The sequence below is a fragment of the Gossypium arboreum genome, chromosome 8, assembly GCF_025698485.1.
Source record: "Gossypium arboreum isolate Shixiya-1 chromosome 8, ASM2569848v2, whole genome shotgun sequence".
NCBI classification, from domain to species: Eukaryota; Viridiplantae; Streptophyta; class Magnoliopsida; order Malvales; family Malvaceae; genus Gossypium; species Gossypium arboreum.
This window is the reverse complement of record NC_069077.1, coordinates 20,622,382-20,644,797: the sequence shown is the minus strand read 5'-3', so window position 1 is coordinate 20,644,797 and position 22,416 is coordinate 20,622,382. Positions and strand designations below refer to the sequence as shown.

The following is a 22,416-nucleotide window of genomic DNA, read 5'->3' as shown; positions in this document are numbered from 1 at the left end:
AAAATATAAAATTAAAAAAAAAAAACTCATTTTTTGCGCCTTTCTAAATAGAGAGAACAACTCTTCCTGTGCTAAAAAAAATATTAATTGAAAGCTGAATAAATTAAAAAAAGAAAAAGAAAATAATAACGGTGGCATATAGATTGGGTACTGTAGAAAGAACGAAAGGAAGGTTAAGCTTAGTTCTGAAGAGTAGCAGTAACAGACGAAGCGATTTCTCAAAATACATCATACATTTTGAAGTGAAGCAAGAGCTTCAACATTAACGCCCTATCTAAAACCCGAGGCATCAAATCTAGGGTTTTCGCCATACACTGAACGTTAGGGTTTTGGTTTTGTGTCTTTTTTCTCTGTGGCCAAATGGAGGCGGCCGTGGTTGATGCTGGCTCCAAGCTCCTCAAGGCGGGACTTGCCGTCCCAGATCAGGCTCCATCCTTGGTATGTTTCTTTCTTTTTAACACCTCCTCAAGAATAACAGTGGCTAAAAAGAATTAAATTGATTGAAAAGGTTTCTTTCAAAGGGTTACTCTAACCAAAATGTAGCTTTGGATTTGGGGACAGCTTTAAAGCTTTTCCTCTCGCTTTATTCCTTTATTAATTAATATATTTCTTTACGAGGTTTCGGTAAGAGTCGCTTCGTTTTGGTTGAACTGCTTATTTGGGTTTAGGGTTTGCCAATTTGAATTCTTTGACTTGTGGACAGATAATGCCTACTCAAATGAAACGCATGCTGGAAGATGGATCATCTGCTGATAATTCATTGTTGGAAGATGTTACCATCGATCCTGTTGTGCGAGGATGCGTTAAAGACTGGGATGCCATGGAAGATTTGTTGCACCATGTTCTATACACGGGCCTTGAATGGGAAGTTGGAAATGAAGGACAAATTTTGTTTACTGAACCGCTTTGTACTCCCAAGGTTACTCATCTTTATCTATTCTTGCTAATCTTGATCTTCGAGTTGATTTGTTTCTCCATCCCTAATGAAAGATGATAAACATCATGCTGTTCTTTCAAATGTTTTGTTTTGCATATTCATGAGAAAAAGTAAACTACGTGATACTTTTGCCAAATGTAGATGCATCTGCTGTAATCACGGCGCTTAGTTGTAGAGGGGATTTAGCAACTATTAAATCACTTTGTACCTCCCTATATTCCCTGCCATGCCCATTTTACTTGAGTTCAAATGAGGTATTGTAAAGAATTGGAGCCTTTTTGAGCCAGTTTGGGGTTGCTAGAAGAGGTGCTTTGTATAGTATTGTTCTCTTTGTCCATAGTGTGGTCAACTTGAATTTATTTAAAACTAAGATACTATTTAGTTAGTTTAGAAAATTGCAAACCCTTTTTGGCCATCTTCAGTCTTTCTGTATAAATAAGCTGCTCCAGAAGTTGGGTCGAACATTCACTATGAAGTATGCCATGTTCCTGTTGTTGTTATATTTTAGTTTACTGTTGCACCCATTTTAGGTATTGCTTAGTGTCAACCTAAGAAGAAAGCAGTCAAACTATCCCATTGCCACCTTTTTTCCCTAACATTATAGCCAACTCTATTACTCTGGTGTTGATTACCATGTGAATAGATGGTGCACATCATTGTACTTTTTGTGGCTCCTTAAATCTAATCTTTTTTCAGGCTGTTAGAGAACGACTGGTGCAATTGCTATTTGAAACTTTTAATGTCTCGGGATTTTATGCGTCGGAACAAGCAGTGTTATCTCTGTATGCTGTCGGGCGTATCTCAGGTTGTACTGTTGATATTGGTCATGGGAAGATAGGTATGTACATTTATGCTTTTTAAGCATGTGATGTTTAAGTTTTTGGCTGCTTGGTTCATATATGCAGTGGACATAATAGCTCATTTTAGGCGTGATGTTTAAGTGGAAATAGGACCAGCACAATGCCGAGAATCAAGTTATATCGCAAATGCATAAAAAATTAGCTGGTCAAAGTGTTAACTACCTTGTAAAGTTGGAATTAAGCTGTGGATGATATATCAGGAATTACTTCCAATTGGCTTTAAGCTGAAAAGGCTTTTTGTTTCCCTGCTAATTTAATTGATTTTCTGTACTGCCACGTGAACTGCACATCAACAGACATAGCTGCAGTACTTGAAGGTGCTGTCCAACACATTGCCTCAAGAAGATTTGAAGTTGGAGGTATTGATTTGACAAAGTTACTTGCTCAAGAGCTGGGTAAATCAAATCCTATGGTGAACCTCAGCTTATCTGATGTTGAGAAACTAAAAGAGCAATTCTCGTGTTGTGCCGAAGATGAAGTTGCTTATGACAGAATGCTCAGATCATGTGAAACAGAGGAACATACTCTTCCTGATGGACAGGTTTGTGTTTTTCCTTTATGCTTTCTATCCCCCCTTGTTTTGGCCAAGAGAGAGTAAGATAAGAAAAACTGACTAAAAATGATATATGAGGGGTGTATGCCTTTGGATTTGTGAAAGATGAATATTTTATGATCTGTTATCAGTTCTATGTCTTATACCTAGATGTACTAATTCTGATGGTTTCTATCAGATGTGGCTGTTAAATTCCAAAAGATAATAGAAATTATAATTGTCAGAACATGGTCAGAGTACTGAGAACGAGGAAACACCTCTCCATCTTATCTGCTCTCTTGGTTCTATGGTCATTCTACCTTTGTTCCCCACAATCTTAAAAGATGTTTATAATCTTGTTACTTTCAGTTTGGATTTTTAGAATTTAAAATGACAAGTCTACCAGGAAACAGAATAACAGTGTCATTTTTCAGGAACATAAGTTGATAGTTCCCTTATTAATTGATCTTTTTACATGTATTATGGATATTCTTTGCTATTTCTGATAACATGGCTATACATTTCTCCCTCTAGCTTATTTTCAGCATGCTTCATGTTCTTCGGCACATCTTCTACAAGTAGGATATCTGAGTTGTGTTTCTGATTATAAGATTCTTCAAATGACAATCCAGGTGATAAGAATTGGAAGGGAAAGATTTACTGTTGGTGAGGCATTGTTCCAACCATCTATATTGGGCTTAGAAGCTCATGGAATTGTTGAGCAGCTTGTTCGTAGTATTGCAACGGTTTCTTCTGAGAACCAGAAGCAACTGCTAGAAAATACCGTTCTTTGTGGTGGGACTACATCTATGACTGGTGAGAATCATATCCTTCAATTTTTGTGATATTTGGACTTTGGATGATGAAGGTGGTTATTCCTGGATTGTTATAACGCAGTTATCAATAACATGTTAAACATGTACACTCGTGGCTATGACATGAGTGTTGTATTAGAATTTTGGATGTAAAACTTGGGTGTAGTTTGCTTCCCAGCTGATAACATGTTTGGCCTGCTTAATGCAGGTTTTGAATCAAGGTTCCAGAAAGAAGCAAGCCTCTGCTCATCAGCAATCCGTCCTTCTCTAGTGAAGGTAATATCATATCAATCTAAGTGTGTATGCCTAGCTTTCTTGTTGATTTTGTTAATCTTTTGTGAGTTCTCTTTGGCAGCCCCCAGAATATATGCCAGAGAATTTGTCAGTGTATTCAGCATGGGTAGGAGGTGCAATTCTTGCTAAAGTGGTGTTTCCACAAAATCAGCATGTAACAAAGGCAGATTATGATGAGACTGGACCTTCTGTGGTTCATAGAAAGTGTTTTTGACTAATATTTTTTTACTCGAGTGAGCTTTTCTGTCTGTATTATCTCAGGAATGCTGCTAATGGCAGTTTAAACCTGAAATTGAGGAGAAAACAAAGTTGTAAGTCTATGTGACTATTGATTGGTAACTGGGTAATCTCATTAAGTTAAAGGATCAGCATTTCCCATTCTGCTTACAATATTTTTGATTTTGCCTTTTATGGAGGGCAGGCCTAGTTTATATGATTGTGAAAACCAGTTAAATGTGTCGCATTCCGATGTTGTAATCGGAAAAACAAAGAAATAGAACATACCCAAAAGGCTTTTGCAGCTTTGTCTCATTCTTTCGAAATCCTAAGTATTTATTTCAACTTGCAAATCAACTCAGGCACTTCATAAACTCAAAAAGAAGAAGAGTTAGATTAGGGATATCAAAAAACAATGAATTGTTAGTTGAATCCATTCACTAAAAATGGAACTACTTTTTATTTTCTCTTATTTGGAAAGTGAGTGTAAAGAAATGGTAAATTTAACAATTCCCAGCTCCATTAAAATGGAATGGAATGCCAGACTATCCTACATCTCAAATGAATGATCCAGCAATACAGAAAATGGAAACAGACTTCACTACCCCCAATAATGGAAATACAGAACTTGAAAATCTTACATAGACGATGGTAACTGGATCTTTTAATTCTGCCGGTGTTTTTTTTTTAAGAGAAAAAGATATGAAAGTAGAAGCTTCATCCACTTAGATTATGAAAAAGAAGAGTGATCCCTCAGGAGTTGCCAAGTATCGACCCACCATGAAACTGAAACACATGGGGTTGTTATGGTTGGTTCCTCAACCTCTACCACTGAAAGGGAGCGCCAACTTTCCCACCTCTGTGCTTCATTCTCACTTTCTGATTACTAAATGTTTCATCACAGGGATCATTCATTTTCGCACCACATTTCGCCCTCTTAACACACACAATGACCTTACTCATTTTTCATTTCTTTTAAACCCAAAAGGCACTGCAACAGAATAAGGATAGGGAAAAGTTTAAATAAATAAATAAAAACCCAACACCCGCAAATAGAATCCTTATAGATTCAATAGAAGAATGGAATATAGAGAGAGACGAGGAAGAGATGGTAAGAGGCAAAGAGCGTTTGAACAAAGGGGGACAGAGCGATAGCCGATCGAATTTCTTAACTCTTCTTGTAGGGTTTTCGGCTGCATGCCTTATGGGCCAGGCTAGGGGGCTGACATTTGATTTGGTCTTACCATTATTGGCTATGATAACCTTTTATGGGCCTGCCTCATATAACTAACTACTCTTTTAGGAACTATCTGGCATTTGCGGTATGATAAAATCTTCGTCTGCTTTTCTGTATGTTCCTGAATATTCATGCAATATGATGTAAAGTGGCATTAGGTTTGTTAATCTTTTGATCCAAACCCAAAATGCAATTTGATTAATCAAATTTATTTCGAATTCATCCTTCCTAATTCCGAAGATAATTCTGAATTTAACAAATGACAAATTCCTAAAAGAACCCATTAACAAACCTATCCTAACTCAAGATAGCTCAAACTCAACTTAAAAATATTCAAAAATTTAAAACCAACCAGTCCAGCATGCCATGAATCAGATCTTCATTAAACATTACCTTCTCCCAACATAACCCATTAATTAGTAGTGGTATCAAAATTTAATTATAGAACATTTGACCATGGGATTGATCTGCAGGCACACCCGTTTGATAATTTCAGTGGGTGTGTTGAATTTAAGTTTTCTTGTACCAGAAAAACTTCTTATGTTAATGGGGGCAACGGTGCTTAAGCTTCACCAAATCTTGATGTAACCACCAATCACCAACTTATGTCGTAAAAGCTATATATATATGTGTGTGTTGTGTGTGTGTATGCATACATACTCGAGGAAGAACAGCTATTTGGTTCAAAATCCAACTCTTGTTTGAAACTTAAAACAAACAACCATGAGCCAGCTAGACAGACAGGTTAACGTGAGGTGTCAATAGCCATAAAAAATGATGAAACAACCAAACATATATGACAGTGAGATAGAAACAACAACAGACGGCATTTACATTATTAAGGCCACACTGATGGAAAAGTTCGAAGCTCTTTCACTCATACACAAGTCTCCAAGCCCTTTGACACTCAAATTAATGTAAATTTGTTTGAAATTTTTGCACATTCACAACTGTTTGCTACTGCCTAGATACAACACCTGTTTTTATCTTCTTTTTTTACAAAAGGGTCAAAGGGAGGCATGTCAAAGCTATTACCAGAGTGGAGATAAAAAACCAAAGACCACATATCTTCTCATATAATAACCCCTTTAACCATGAGTAACCAAAGCCAAGAATGAATTGCCTGAGGAACACCACTCCAGGAGGGATTCAGACACCCAAGATCCAGGGCAAATACCTTCAGCACTGCCTGTATGGAAGAACAACCCCATTAGATACAGACACAAACAATGACCCCTTCATACAATGAATATCAACTATTTGCCAAACCTGCACCGCAATGCTGGAGAGTGCCACCCACCTCAAGGATAAATTTCATTTAATTGAAGGGGCCCCATGTTGCGCCCCGTTCCCTTGCATGATATCCCTTGCACAATTTCCTTCTTGCTGACCATAGAAGGAGTTCATGTTTCCAGCACCAGTTGCGGATACACACTCAGACCCAGACAAGATAGATGATTTGGTTGAAATGTTTTCATCTGAATTCATGCCCTTTTGTGAAGTGGGGCTGGTAACATCATCACCCTGCTTCTTTGTATTAAGAAAACGACCTCCACAACCCCTAGCCCTTCTCATAGCATGTAGATGCCGGGACTCATGAAGGTATGGCTGTAGTCAATGGCAACAGAGTTGAGTCCTGAACCTTCCTATCATTTCTACCAGGCACCACTAAACAAGAAATGGGGGGGAAAGCCCCCTAAAAGAATACCATTTTTACCTTTCTAACTTTAATGGCTTTCTTTTCAAGCTCAGCCTTAGCACGTATCTGTCTTCGCCTCAAAATGCCATGATATTGCTTTGCATTTACATAAACAGGCTCCTCTTCCATTTGAAGAGGCAAAGGCATTCTAGCATGATGCATTCCATATAGATGTGGTGACACCTGGATTTCATTAGCAATAGACCACATGAAGTTCAACAATTCTGTGTGGCAAAATAATATAGACATCTCCTAAACCTTTAAAATAGCAAGTTCATAACCTGAATCCCCATTATTAAAAACACATGAAACTCGTGCAAAAGAAAGAGAAGGGAAAGGTTAGGTGATGGTTGGATCAATCAGATGGTAAAATTGGTCTTCAGCTATTTGTGCGCAAATTGTAAAATAATTAGCAATTATATTTTAAAATATTAATAACAAGTTCAGTTTTCCCTCAAGGAAAGCAAAGAAAGGATGAATCATTTCTATGAACTTGCAAGCATTATTTGCGGCCCCAGGATAATAGCATTAAACAAAGCAAACGAACCACAATCCTACATGTAGAAGCATCACCATCACAAATTTTTTTGTCAACATTGTATATTTCAGAAGTGATAGATGCATAACAACTCAAAAGGAGACATATTGCTTATTCTAATTATAGCTTAAAAGAATCTATTTTCTAGCAGCCAGATAACTGCCATCTACTGCAAATAACAGTCACTAAATTTTGTCTTTTCCAGTTCTCCAATGTATTTACAGCAGAACAAAAAAATCAGAGCATACCATCATTTGTGGCCCATATGAAGTCAGCATTCCACCATACTGAGGATCTGAATAAGGATATGATGTCAAGACCTGAAAGTTTGGAGCAAGTGTTCTTCCACAGTCAAAGAGAAAATCAATTTAAACTCATATACATCCAAAGAACACAAAAAATGTAGGTTGACTACTAAAATACATGATAGCTGTATGCTGATGCATTCATGAATGCACTGATACGTATAAAAGTGTATGCAGGGGTTGATGCTTGTGTGCATGCCTGGGGAGAGAGAGAGAGAGGCCTTACAATCGAGTGACCAACTAGTTCCATTTGGGAATTTGGTTCATGGTGTTCACCCAAAGTAAGGGGTGTTGTGGAAGGAACGTGTTTGAGATGTTGGCGATCTTCTCCGTTTCTCCCATCTGATCCAAAACCAAGATAGCATTAATATCCAATGAACGCAAAGCACAGGGTTTGTATGCCTCAGTTTCATGCAAAATGCAGACATATTATATGGCATTAGTTAGCATCCTCAGATAGCAACTATTTCCAATCTTGATTAATTGGCTTTTGCGGTCCTCCTCAACAACCCAAGACAGCATACATGAACTTTAGAAAGTAAATAGTAAGGGTATACATTCCCATCCAAAAACAGTAACCCTGTGTGGAAGTAAGACTCTTAGGAGAAGTTAGGTAGGACTCTTATAATTAAAGAAGTTTTTTTAGGACTCTTAAAATAGAAGTGGTGTTTTTGTAGGACTTTATTTAGTTGCATATAATTTTTTTAATTATTCTAATATCTTAAAATAGAATTTGTGTCGATAAACCCTATGAGATCTGGGTCTCTCTCTAACAAATCCTAAGGTTTCACTCCCCCTTTGACGAGCTGAGCTATCAATCACAATAAGTTGTTCCATGAACCAAAATAAAGGGAAGGCAATTCGTTTCAACTTCCCTGTCAATCACCTGATGACACAATCCTATTTTTACTCCTAGTTATATCAAGAACCAATTTAGAAAAGTTATATTCTGCCCCTTAGTTTTCTGTCATATGACATGTTTCTTCTTTTTCTCCCTTTTTCGTTTCATGAGACACGATCACATCCTCTTAATTGATTTCTAAAACAAATTCCCAGCTCTTGCAATACACTAAATAGTAGGTAAATGAATGACAGAACCAAAAAGCAAAGGAGACATTAGCTAAAAGAAAACAATATATTTTCTTCCATTTTTAGAATCATAATATATTATCAGCGCATGAGGAACTAAAACAGCTTCACCGATCCTATAAAGTAATAATATAAATAAAAACATCAGTCCAATACCAAATTACAGAGTTTGTTTGGTCCAAAAACTGATGCCTTGCGGTCTTTTAGCATAAAAAGAAGCATTCCATCTTTAACTATTATGAGAAATCAGAGCTTGTGATCCTACATTGATCAGATTCTCTTTCTTGAAATTACCTTCATTGCCCAAGTCCCCATGAGCCTGTGAATGCACAGCTCCATTTGCCACTGAACCATTTAGTTGTTCTACAGAAGGCGACTTCGAGGCAGCTTCAACAAAGGGGTTAGTCCCAACTCCTTTCCACCAGGGTTCAGAGTAGGCAGTTGACTGCAACACACTTTGAGCCCCATGGTCTATCTGCTGATCATCATTCCCTGGTTTTGCTGGCATTTCTCACGACTTATTCTGAAATTCAGAAATTACAATTAGAGAGCTAAATAGCCCAAACATAGAATTTTACTTATGAGATATAAATAGAGGGAAGAAAAAAGAAGAAGAACCAAAATCAACAATGATCTCAACTAACTTCCCACTCACTATCATCTAATATAACATAACTTATGTGCAAATCTGATGTTGACTTCCATCAAAATTCATAAATAAATAAAAAGATTAATAGATTAAACATGAATCATATGCATAACACAAAAACATCAGAAAATTCTCACAGGAAAATTTTAAAATTTATGTTAAAATGAAGGCGGGTGGATCATTCCATTAATTCAAAGTTCAACTGATATAAAAATTTAGAACTTCGACAATCAAAACTAGCACCTAAAAAAGAAACTGATCCTCGAAATCTTATTCAAAATCAAGCCGAACTTAATACAACAGGGTAATTCAATTTCTAATTTTGCATCTGGTTATCTCTAATTCCACCCCCCACAATTCATGCTAATCTTCTTATCTCCTCCAAATTTCTCATCAAAAGAGCAAATTCCCATAACATCAAACCAAAAAGGGAAGTTTTTTACAAGATGCTAAATTAAAACCCTAAGATGACTCGAAAATTTTGAATCAAAAACAGGAAAAAGAAAGATCTTTTAAGAGAATAAATTTAAAAAAGGATAAAAACAGAGAACTTACAGTAAAAGAAGAAAAAGAAAAAGAAGATTGGAATTGGAGAAGCAAATGCCTAGAGATTGATTCAGTTTGGCTCTCTCTCTGCAACCATAACAGAGACATAGAGAAAGACAAATCTATCAAGCTTAATAAATTATCTTTATTTATATGTTTAAAATTTTAATAAGAGGTTTTTATTTGTTTCATTGACACAAATGTCGAACTTTTTGTCTTTTATAAGGTAGAAACTGAAGCTGTAACTACGAACCTTTCCAAATTTCTCCAAATAGATTAATTTATCACACAAATTACTTTATTTTATACTTTTCGAATATTTATATTTATAATATAATTATGAATTGCAACGTTTTTTACATATATTTTATGAAAATTAAAAATTTAATCCAATTAATTAGCATTGTTAAACCTGATTTAAAAATTATTTTATAAGGAATTAACAAAAATCAATAATTTAGAATTTTAGATGTAACAAATTAATAAAAACTAATAATTGAAATTCATGTTTTATCAACAATTAAACTAACTTTTAAATTTCTATAAAATATAAAAATAAAATCCTAAAAATTAATTATTAGTATATAAATGTAAAAAGACCTCGTTGTAATTAAATATTCCTAAAAAAGAAAAAATGGTTAAATAGTGGGAAATACTTAAATCAAACAATGTTATCGGGTACATATAAGATAAAATAATAAAAATAAAGTAGTGGGTGGAGATGATTTTATGGTCGTGGGTCAAGCAAATAAGTAGGCAGTGGGAATTTCAACTTGTCATCATCTCTTTTTTCCAACGGCTGTGGAGTGGACTCCTTTCTTTTGCTTCTTTTTAAGATCATACTATTTTCAGCAAAGCTTCAGCTACAATTCCTTCTTTTTCTAATCATACAACTCTGGTTGAGGAGCTTTTGTCAAGTGTTATTCAATTCTTTTTCTTCCCTTTTTTCATAATTAATATTCATTACCCGATTATACAGATCCAAGGAACTGTTGAAAATGGCAAAATTAGAACTAGGGTTGGGTTTGGATCCGAGACAGATTCCAAGAGGCGCTCTTTACTTCTTCTTCTTTTATTATTATTATTATTAAATTCCAGTTTTATTACATGACAAAAAAGAGTGGCGTGGACACCGGACAGAGAGACATGGTTGACAGCGGTGACACATGTTATGCACACACCACGTGTCGTGTGATCAGGATGACATCGTTGAGGTCCATGTTATTTAGATCTTGCCACGTTCTTACTATTTTTTATCATTCTGTCTTTTTCACTTGCCAACCATCGTCGCTTGCTTAACGGCGTTTTATGTCCCCCTTTAACCACGCCATTATTGTTTTCATCCTAGGTAACAAGACACCCCCCAAAACAATTAACTGTAGGTGGAATAATTTTCTTGATCCAAATCTGTACATTATCAACTAAACCAAAGAACTTATTCCCTTTCAAAAATAGTAGAAAATAATAAGAGAGTGTAAACGTCGAGGCAGTCGCAGACGAAAGCGTAGGTATGTCTTATACAGTTGAGACAGGGTAAGAGGCTACGCAGTAGCAACTACCAAACTAAGTACACTACTAGTATCAGTTATGGATGGAGGAATTGATATTGTATTAAAAAGATTGCCGCGCTTTAGTCAACATCACCAGACTAGAGGCCCTCTCATCATCATCGACACATATGTAGATGTAGATTATAATTTTACTTTTTCTCACTTCTTACGCTATGCAAATGAAAAGAAAGCCTTGCTTTTCCCTTTATGTTTTACTAATAAAGGAAACAAAATTAAACCACCCACCTCATTTGTATTAATAAATAAAACTCCATTCTCCATAAGAAAACATCGCACACCACCTAAAAAACTTTCAAATTCTTTTAGCAGCCTTTGTAAGATAACCACTCTTCCTCTATTTGGTGAGTTGATAGGCAAAGCTTACTACGATTTACAGGCTGAGCAGCAGAATGAACAAAAACAAATTTACAAGTTTCAACTGAAATTGGTATCTCAGCATGTCGCTACCAACTCTCCCAAGGCCACTACGGTGTCAGCACAGAAAAGGGTTACTCTACAAGACTTTTACTTAATTCACCTGAGTCTCACCTACAATCATGGAAACATGCCCTCGAGGTACTTATCAAAGTCTTCGTCACCATCGTCACTTTCATGATTGATAGCTGAAGATGATGCCCTTTTACCTGGAAAAAAAGAATGGAGAAAATAACAATGACAATGAACACATCTGAATTCAGGTGTACCTAAACATGTGAAAACTAATGGTCTAATATAAGGCCTAAGGGTGCCCTCTATTCCCCCAGCTAGGCCGGGATTGACAAAGCCAAGTTATCAGTCATTACAACACTCGGTAACCTTGATAGGGGATTATTTTTAGCTTAACGAACCTAAGCAAATCTGAGTATGAATTGTAGCATAGAAAGAACACAATTCTAAAAACTTGCCGGGACAGTTAGCCAACAGCCACATCCACCACACTTTACCTAATTTATTACAGTCAAGATGTCCAGGCCTATCTCTGGTTTACTACTCATTCTCCCGGTATTTATATTTCAGATGTACTAACAGGAAAATACCAACAAGTTACACATCATATTGCGTATGTGTTTCCTCAGTTTATGTGTGTGTGCAAGGATCAAACATAGAGAACTATATGTAAGCCTCCTTGCCCTGGATGTAACTTGACTCCTGAAAGTTAAAGTTCTTGACTATTAATTCTGAATCAATTGAGTAATTACGAGCAGGGGGTGACTTGCTCTGTGGGTGTGGGGGAATTAGGAACTAGAGTAACAATAATGATCTCTTGTTGTAGAAGGTAAGCAATAACTTTATGAAAATGAATGATAAAGGACCATTGATGGCAACTCCCAAACCTTTTCTCTTTTCTCTGCTCCTCTCACGCTCCTCATCTGTGTCATCTTTGTCTTTTGACTGATCCCTGTATATATAGTACAAGCGTCAACTTATAAGCATGGAAACGTGAATTGCTACACCATCTCATTCAGTTACTAGAGAACAAATTTCTAGTAAAAAGATTTTGGACTCAAGTTGACACCTTTTTCTTTTGTAATCCTTTTTCTGTTTTCTGTCAAATTCCTTCTCCTTCTCCTTCTCCTTCTCCTTCCGTTTTTTGTAATGAAGCTTCTCAGCGCATCTATTTGGAACAGTCAACAATAAGAAAGAAGCAATCAAGGACAGAAGGCTTAATAATGGAATCATATACATATTAAACACTACAGAATGTTACATGTCAAATTAATGAAACGATAAACCATAGACACAACACAAAGAAAGCTGTACTTTTCCAACGACATGGAACTGTATCCTAGAGATAAACTAGGATTTACACCAAAAGAAAGAAGCAAACATTAGTACAGGTCATCTAGGATTTGCGTTGACTAGTATACATTCTTTTAGGTTATCATCTAAACTCTCAACCCACACATCCATGCATCCATTTCAAGAAAGGGGAAAAATTTGCCTCATTTAGCATATTCGTGTACAGAAGGTTTATAAATGCTAAATGAGGCAATGATCTCAACAAACGTAAACAAACAACAATGGTTCACACACAGAGACAAATAAGGTATCTCTACATACCTTTCACAAGTTACCACCTTCACCAAGGCTTGCTTGTTTTCTCCAGCCTCAAAATAGGAAAAGTTTACCTGAAAATTTTATCCAAGGAAAACGAATAGTCCAAGTTACCTTAATATTCGCACAAGAAGATATTCCCTTCATAACAAAATATTTCAGTATTTAAAAGTAAAATGGGAACTCCACAACATCCTTAATGCTATTAATAGCTGAGGTAGCAGTTACACCTAAAAATATTACCTAACCATGCAAGAATTCATACCCCTAGCAAAAGATGATGTCCAGTGAAATGGCAAACGGGTATTACAAATAACAAACACTTGCCTCATAGCTTGCTAAGCCATCTTTCTCATTGCAGTGCTTATTACCACATATAAACTGTCCTGATAGAAAAGAGTAATAAGTAAAATTTAAACTTATGTGCAACTGCCACATAATGACCATCATATTATTGAAGACAATTGTTAGCTAAATTTATAAAGACAAGAATCAATAAAAATATGCGGTGTTCAAGGCCATGAAGTTTCCTTGTCCTTGCTTTTAGGACTCTTCTACCCCACACCTCTAATCCATCTTCATGATTAATTATTTCTAAAAGTAAAGATTTCAGTGTGCAAAGTTTAACAATTGCCAAAATTGGTGCATTAGCAGTGTCAAAGCCCTCAAATTTTCAAATAATTTTGGTGTTCAAGGTAGGGCCTGAATTTTACCTCAGTCTTTATCACTACTACCAATTTTTGCCCACTTACTTTGCAACTCCATTGTCCAACAACTTTTGAAGATTAGCTAAAGCCACCTATATACATCCTTTTTTCAAATTAATGACATTGCATAGCTTTCTGATAAACCCAAGGCAGATTGGAATATGAATGTAATTCTGGAACAATGCAAACTATAAGATTCCAGAACAAAAACCAGTTGTAAATTACTGTCAACTAAAAAACATGATGTAATTTACGAATTAGTATTAATCAAAGCAGTCAACAATGAAGAGAAATCTATTTACCTTTACCAGATATAACTTCCTTCTCTGTTCGCCACCTCAAACCAATCTATAAAATCGGAAAGGAAAAAGCTTAAAACTGAAAAATAACTTGAATTAAGAAAAATTCCTCAATAATCTAAAGTGGATAATATAGTACAAAGAGATGGAAGAGAAGATAACTATGTATCTGCTTTTCCATTTTCAGCATCAGGTTGTGCTTGGCTCAAAGCATTACACATGAATTTTTTTCCATGCTTTGTATGAAACAACTACTGTGAAATATATCATGACATAGACAAGTTTCTTAAAACATCTAACAGAAGTAAGTAACAACATACCTTACCACTCTTATATTGTGACATGTCAGCTATGCAGTATCTTAAATAAGCTTAAGGGAACAAATAAAAAGTCAAAGCTAACTTTTATTGAAATTAAAGCAGAAACAAACTCACCAAAATGTTAACTGATCCACTAGATGTTTAAACTTCTAAAGAAACCAGAGTAATGCATGAATTCCTTTTTAGATAGATCTGCCACAGCCTTACCCAACTTTCCAAGTAAGATTTACCAAGAAGAAAGTCATTAAGAAATAAGAAGACGAAAAGCATTCCCCTTGTTGAGATTTTAGATTTTCTGTTCCCCAATATAAGCAAGAAACTAAAATAGCAAAGGATACTCTTTAAAAAGTTTATCATAGTAACGCTTCACCAGCTTCTGCTCCCAGGAATGATTCATATCATCTTCCTCAGAACGTATAAAGCTACAACAATTGTTAAATGTTGAAAAAAGAAAAAGCTGAGCACCATTAACAATATATACCACGTTTGAAAGTAGAGCATTTCAAAGAACATGGTTTCAGGCACGAAAAAGCACAACATCCAAAATAATCTCCATATTGATTTGCGGATGGAAATAAGGCAAATAGAAAATTGTCACAAACAATATTATATGAAATTCTTCTTGATCCTACATTTTTTTTTCCTAGGCTAACCACCATTCCCCATCTAAGCTCATCCTGGATATGCTAAACAACCATGAATCCACAACACAAAGCAGATTTAGCCTGACCTGTATTTCAAGATTCTCAATTTTGACATAATGAGTGATCATAAATCCACTTCATGAGTACTCATCAAGCTACTCAATTAGCTCTGAATCCACTAGTCTTCTACAGTCATATAATTAATCATTTAACATCTGATAATTCTAAAAGTTATCTACTCATGCTTTGACATTTGAACCTGAAAAGAAAATTCATAACAAAGCAAGTCTGTGTCCATTTTCTTCGATCCAATACAAAAAGAGGATGACGGACAAGTTCCACAGATTAAGAACAGTTCAAAGTTTCATTCAAACTTTGAAAGTCATAGGTAACATAAATAGATATAAATAAGACATTAACACCATTATACCTCACACCTTGAAGAGAACGCACCAAAGGGAGATAATAGATGGAAGACCGTAAGCATTGATCATAAAGTGGCATGCAGCCACACAAGTCCATTACTAGAAAAAAACAAAAGCATACCGATATCCCTCCCTCAGGGTATCATGATCTGTTTTAATTGGCAACTTCACATCAGTAGATTTTTCTTTTCCGTAAAAGCCAACTGCAAAACAGTAAGCAAAAAGCAAACAAATGACACCCAAATGAGAAAGAGAGGGAAAAAACACCACCAAAACAACAAAATAAAGACAAGATGCACTTGAAAAGTGAGAAACGCCACTAGTTTTAGTATGGAAAATAAAATGTGTGGCTGACTGTAGCCTCCTTCCATTCTTAAAGGAGAAGACTGTTCATCATCCACTCGTTTTAGGACACAAGGATGTAACAAATACAGCGCTCACTATTTGCATAATTCCTTTCATGTCCATTTTCCAATTAACTAAGCAACAAAGTAGCACAGCAATTATTTTTGACGAGTAACACAGATAAAGGAAATGCAAATATTTTCTAACGTGAAAAAAAAAAAAAAAGCAGTAACTGTAACAAGAAAATCGATTAAGGAAACTTTACCATAATCGTTCAAGAACTTCTTGTGGCGATCGTAGGCGTTGAGGCCGCGAATGTGAGATTGGTACTGTCTGAGATTGAGATTTTAAAATGAAGTGAGCTCAAACGATGCGTGTGTGTTTTGTTAGATTCAATCACGACAACAATAATAGTAAAATGGAAGAGAGTGGAATACGGAACTGTTTTCTCTCTTCCCTGTCGAAAATTGCAGACTTGAGCGACCGGAACGACGCCATTGTTTTCGTGTTTCAAACCCAGAAACCCTAAAGGCAGTTTCGCGCTGTTTCGACTATCCGGCTGGCTGGGCCTAAATGGCTCGAAAAATATAAAACTATAAGTCAGCGTTGTTTTTATGGGATAATATAAATTTTAGTCCCTGATCTTGGGAACTAGATCCACTTTGGTACCTGTACTTTTGTTTAGTCCATTTTAGTCCTTGAACTTCACGACTAGATCCATTTTAGTCCCTAAACTTGAATTATGTCAAGAAATAATGATGTGGCCAGTTTTACTGGAACAAGATCGGATTGGATGAATCAAAAATAGATCAATATATCCGTTTGAACAAATGGACTGAACAAATTAACTTGAAAACTGCTTGAAATTGGTGAAAAAAAGGGGGGACAAAAATCGACAGTTGAACAAGTTGAAACAATTAAATAAAATCATTTATTTCTTAATTTAGTTATATATTTTTATGAATTTTACTAATTTAATTATTGTTGGTCTTACGATCGGACCAATTGAATTGGTTAAATCAGGAATCGATGGTCTAACTTGTTCAACCACTAATTCGGTTATTAAAACACTAAATGTGACATTGTACCACATCACCTTAAAATTTATATATATTTTTAAAATTTTCAAGTAATGATGTGACACAATCTCAAAGTACCACATCACCAAACTTTTAGATTTTTCAAGTTCAAGAATCAAAATGGACCTAATTGTCAAGTTTAAGTGTTAAAGTGGACCCAAAAAAAGTACAGATACCAAAGTGAATCTAATTTCCAAGGTCAAGGGTCAAAATTTATATTATCCCTTAATTTGTTGTTATTATTTTCTGGGAAATTGCAGAAATAGTCACTTTTTTGTGAAAATAAAGTAGAACATTACAAAATACTGGAAATGCACTAGAGGAGGGTTTACAGTAGAGGAGAAGTTTCATATGACTGTAAACCCTCCTCCCTACCAAAAAGCCAACTTGGTGATACTATTAGCTTCCATGTTTTCATCTCTAAGAACGTATTCAATTAACCAAACTTCCTTATTTTGCAAAAATTGAAAGATACGTCTATTAGATTTGTAAAATAAATCTAAAATAAAACTGAATAAACCAGGATCTATCATGTCAAATCATCAAGAATAAATAAAGAACAAAACTAAATGAGGAAGCGTACCTAAATCCATGAATTCCTTTAAATTTTTCCCGATCTTGGGGATTTGACCTTTCAAATTAGCACACAACTTTCTCTTTCCTAAGGATGAGATGTTAGAAAAGATATCTAGTGTGTAATTTGGGGACTATAACCCTAATATTTATAACCTTGGCATATTAGTTCTAATTCCTAATTAGTCCATCATTAATTAGAATTTGATTAGAACTCAATTACTAAAGTACCTACACATATTTGACCCATACTTTATTTAATCATTAAAACCCAATAAAACTTTAACCAAATTAGATCACTTTTAATTTGGGATAACCTATCATGATAGTAAATAATAATATGTAATTACCCTTATTATATATATGATGTCCATATTTTCCAACAATCTGCCACTTGGACCGCATATATATACTAATTACTCTATAATTACATGTCATTATATAACATTATGAGCCTAAAATTTTACTATCATATCCAAAAGGTATTTCGAACAATCTCGTATATTAATTATGTTAACATAGAACCAAGGGGACTTTCGTTACATATATCGTAACTAAATCCATCCATAATCATGTATATAAACACAACCAAATGACATAGATCAAGTATGGATGTGTAGCATGTAAATTACATGCAATATGATCTAAACAGGTCTATTTCTAATTGGTCCTTTTAAACCTTAGTGAGATCAAACCTTACCAAAATCAGAGTGTAAATAAACCAAATAAACTTTATTTCTGCAGAAAATAAATTTAATTTCTTTAAATTGAAATAACTGAAAATATGTCTATAACATAAAAACATTTAAAAATACAAATTCCCACTAAAACTAAATATCATTTAAATGACATTACACCCATATAAGTAGTGTGCTATTATAAAACCTTAGGTGTAATTCCTTAGTAAGCGGATCCGCAATCATGGAGTTTGTCTTAATATGCTTTATAGGCACCTAGCCACTCTGAACTTTTACTTTAATAACCAGGAACTTAAAGTCTATGTGTTTTGACTTTGATGTACTTCTATTGCTAATGGAATAAAAGACTGGAATTTGTTTCCACAATTTGCACCTTAGTGACAAAATACTATATCCATATTCCATCAAAATCGATGTTCTATATACCTAATAATCTCTAACTGATTAGATCTTCGATATGTGAGCATGTAATCTTTTATTCTCTAAAAATACCTTATAACCCTCTTGGATGCTATCCAATGGTCCAAACCAGGGTTGTTTCAAATATCTGCCTAACATCCCAATAATGTACACAATATCCTAATGTATACAACCCTGAATGTACATTGGACTTTCCACTGCTAAAATGTAAAAAAATCTTATGCATTTTTGTAATCTCAAAATCATTCTTAGGGCATTGATTGAGGCTATACTTATTATTGACAAGCAGTATGCCATCAACATATAAAACCAAATATAGAACCTTACTCCCACTAAACTTATGGCATATATAATTATTGACAAAAGTCATCTCTAAACCGAATGAGATAATCATTTGGTAAAATTGTAATACTACTAACGAGAAGTATGCTTAAACCCATAGATGAAGTTCTTTAATTTGCAAATCATTAACTTTGCATCATCAGACACAAAGTTTACTAGTTGCACCATATAAATGTATGATCAATGTTACCGTTGAGAAACTATTAACTTAATATTCATCTAATGCAACTTAAGGTCAAAATATTCCACTAAAGCCATTATAACCTTTCTCTAGTGGACCTTTTTAATGGAATTCATTCTTGAAATTGTTGAGTTTGTTCTTTTGGAAAAATTACCTCATTTTGAATAAGGAGTTGTTCAACATTGTCTTATTAAGGTTCCATATTCACTTCTTAATCAATAATAGGTATGAGAACCTAAGCATCATCAAAAGTGATAGTAGGAAATGAGTTAGAATTCAATTCATCATTAAAACTCAACATCCTAAAAGAATGTTGCAATTCTCATCTAAAAAATATTCCTAATTGTGGGATCATAAAACTCATAGCCCTTAGATCACTTAGAATTTACTTGACCCTTATACTTTATAGACATCAAAGAAGTCAGAAATGTTGTCATTTCAACCTTATCGTTTTTAGCAAAACGTTTCTCAATTTCGTTAAGGAAACTTTGGCCTAAGTAATCTTTTTAGATTCTTTGCCCTTAAAGGCTTCTGAAATGTTGTACTTTATGATCATTAAACTCATACAATTTGAACGATCCCACCTCTCAAAATCCCTTTTAACATAAGGGGTGTTTTCCACAGTGAGAGGTGGAGGTTGTTCTCCCCTTAGTGCAATGTCTATGTTCATACAAGCAAACACTGTAAGTAAGTGCCTTTTCCATTCATTGAAATTAGTCCATTAAGCATGAATATAGATTTATATTAGAAGATATTGTGGCAGTAGAAGATGAATTAATTGAATATAGAACAAAAAATAAATAAGCTTACATCAATATTCATAAGTAAATAATAAATTTAGGATAATGGCTAATCCCATCTCAAGATACCAAACACAACATTAATATTAAGTCTTTGGACAGTAATATTAACAGTAAGCGGTACTCATGTTGTAGCAATCAAACATTGAAAATAAATTATGTCAAACAATAAATTAATCTTTGGGCTAACATATTGTTCACATAAAGTATCTTATAATTGTCACACATTTATCACCATAGATTTCGTTGAAATTCTGCCAAATATTAACTTACTTTTGGGTCAATTAATAAATGTATGAATCACAAAAACTTATAATCGTCTTTATATTTTAAATAAACTAATCTACACAAAAGAGGTCACTTTGGCGGTATTTTGTTTCAACTAATCTATTTAAAATATTTGACATCCTTAATTAAAACCTAAAGTCAAAATCTAAATTTATTTCTTTCAAAATATTTCTTATCTTTCAATCAAATTAAAAGATAATAGTATACATATGTATTTATATTTATCCCAAAACAACATACAATGATGTTGGCAAATATAATAATAGTTGAATAAATCATAAACCATGAACAACCTCACATAAGACTTCAAATTTAAACCAAAATAATTTGAATAAAGGTAAACCTCATCTCAAGATATTGGACACTCCATTAATATTTTATTTTTGGACAAAATATTAACTTGTAAGTGATATATTGGTGTAATAATCAAACATTGACAATAGGAACATGTCGAACCATAAATCTTCTTTTAGGTCAATTTATTGCTTACATGTAAAACCAAATAATTGTCACATGTTTATTACCATAGTTGCACATGTAATATTATTAACCTTCATTTGGGCCAATCAATATTAACATAACTTAAGTTACATGCACACAACCTTTTATATTTTAAAACAAGATAATTTATAAAAAAACCACTTTGGTGACTTATTGCTTCAATTAAGTTATTATAAAAAATATATAAACATACAAATATTCATATTTAAAATTTATCCAATAGTCAAATGTCAATACTATTTTTTAATTGCTTTATAAACTTGAAATAACCCAAAATAAGGTTGTTTTAATAATGTAATAAAAACCGAAAACCTTAATTTTTGACTGGTTTTTTTTCCAAAATCATATATATCAAAACTAAATAAAATAATGTAGTGGTTCAAAGCTAAATAATTAGCAAGCACATATATTCATAATTTTGGCATGGATAAAAAACACCAAAGTAATTCACGCATATACATGTATTCAAAATCAAATAGAAAAAATTACCCTGAATTTACCATGTAAACCCAAAGTTGTATTTATGATTAAACAGATATTCACATGAATACTTGAAAATATTTTCAAGCCAATAAATCTCAAAAACAAAATCATAATAGTTGGCCTATCCCACAATTCATACAATAAACCATATCATCATAATTTAACCAAATATTTGGAACCATAAGATGCCAAAACCTAAGATTATAGAACCAAACTTAAAACCAAATTATTTAAATATATATAGTTGACATGAATTTGCACCAAAGCACCCGTATAATTGAATATATAACCATAACAAAAAAAATTAACAACTTCAACGATATCCATCATAACTTAATTTCATCAATAGAACTATAAAAATATCTTATTGAATAATGGGTATAAACACCTATTCATACAAACTATAATCATGCATTAATCCTCAAAATCATTGATATGCATATAATATATATACACACAATTATAATAATAGAAAAATAATATTGGCTTACCTTACATATTTCATGTAAACTCAAAATTATATTAATAACTAAAGACATTATTATAAAACTTCTTTATACGCATAAATACTTAAAAAAATCCATAACCACCAAATATAAAATAATCCCAAGTATAAAAGCCTTCATATGCACAACCACTTATGAAAATTCATAGCCACCATATTAAAAAGAATTCCAAACGTTTTAATTTTACTTGGGTTCCATAAGGACTAAAACTTATATAAAATAATTATAGCAGAACCAAAAGTAATAATTTGTATATATGAATTGAATTCAATGGTGAATATAATTCATCATGAATAAAGACAAAAGATGATAATTTCATATACATTCAACCACAAATAGAAAATTTAAAACAAATAGTCTGGAAAAAACATCTTAACAACATTCATTTGTTCAATTATCAAGTGAATTAACTTTCAAAACCAATTATACAACCCAATTTGAATTTTTCAATTGCAAAAAGTAGTAAGCCTGTAATTTTAATTT

The 22,416-nt window shown here is 33.8% G+C and overlaps 3 protein-coding genes across 7 annotated transcripts; 1 reads left to right on the top strand and 2 right to left on the bottom strand.

The window, feature by feature from the left end:
• The first annotated feature begins 74 nt into the window (after nt 1-74).
• On the top strand, nt 75-3,828 carry LOC108467410 (actin-related protein 7). Its single transcript, XM_017768010.2, has 7 exons — nt 75-438; nt 704-919; nt 1,634-1,775; nt 2,094-2,338; nt 2,962-3,145; nt 3,353-3,420; nt 3,500-3,828. Exons 1-7 carry the CDS (start codon nt 361-363, stop codon nt 3,650-3,652), a joined length of 1,086 nt encoding a protein of 361 aa, XP_017623499.1. The 5' UTR covers nt 75-360; the 3' UTR covers nt 3,653-3,828.
• A 1,871-nt stretch (nt 3,829-5,699) lies between these two features.
• Nucleotides 5,700-9,947, bottom strand: LOC108467494 (nuclear transcription factor Y subunit A-4-like). 3 transcript variants are annotated; one of them, XM_053018365.1, is made up of 7 exons: nt 9,727-9,947; nt 8,817-9,045; nt 7,660-7,775; nt 7,377-7,448; nt 6,609-6,773; nt 6,192-6,499; nt 5,700-6,076 (listed from the first exon to the last, which is right to left on the bottom strand). In XM_053018365.1, exons 2-6 carry the CDS (start codon nt 9,028-9,030, stop codon nt 6,206-6,208), a joined length of 861 nt encoding a protein of 286 aa, XP_052874325.1. In that variant the 5' UTR covers nt 9,031-9,045; nt 9,727-9,947; the 3' UTR covers nt 5,700-6,076; nt 6,192-6,205. The 3 variants fall into 3 exon arrangements, with proteins under 3 accessions (XP_052874325.1, XP_017623613.1, XP_017623612.1); XM_017768124.2 differs by having other exon boundaries at nt 5,700-6,080; nt 6,161-6,499; nt 9,727-9,945; XM_017768123.2 differs by having other exon boundaries at nt 5,700-6,080; nt 9,727-9,945.
• A 1,553-nt stretch (nt 9,948-11,500) lies between these two features.
• On the bottom strand, nt 11,501-16,653 carry LOC108467465 (uncharacterized). Of its 3 annotated transcripts, none has more exons than XM_017768080.2 (11): nt 16,505-16,653; nt 16,328-16,395; nt 15,839-15,920; nt 14,987-15,070; nt 14,649-14,688; nt 14,332-14,377; nt 13,650-13,708; nt 13,329-13,396; nt 12,784-12,882; nt 12,602-12,666; nt 11,501-11,911 (listed from the first exon to the last, which is right to left on the bottom strand). In XM_017768080.2, the coding sequence occupies exons 1-11, from the start codon at nt 16,558-16,560 to the stop codon at nt 11,823-11,825; spliced, it is 756 nt and encodes a 251-aa protein (XP_017623569.1). In that variant the 5' UTR covers nt 16,561-16,653; the 3' UTR covers nt 11,501-11,822. The 3 variants fall into 3 exon arrangements, with proteins under 3 accessions (XP_017623569.1, XP_052874076.1, XP_017623570.1); XM_053018116.1 differs by having other exon boundaries at nt 14,338-14,377; XM_017768081.2 differs by lacking the exons at nt 16,328-16,395; nt 16,505-16,653 and having other exon boundaries at nt 15,723-15,853.
• Nucleotides 16,654-22,416: the final 5,763 nt, after the last annotated feature.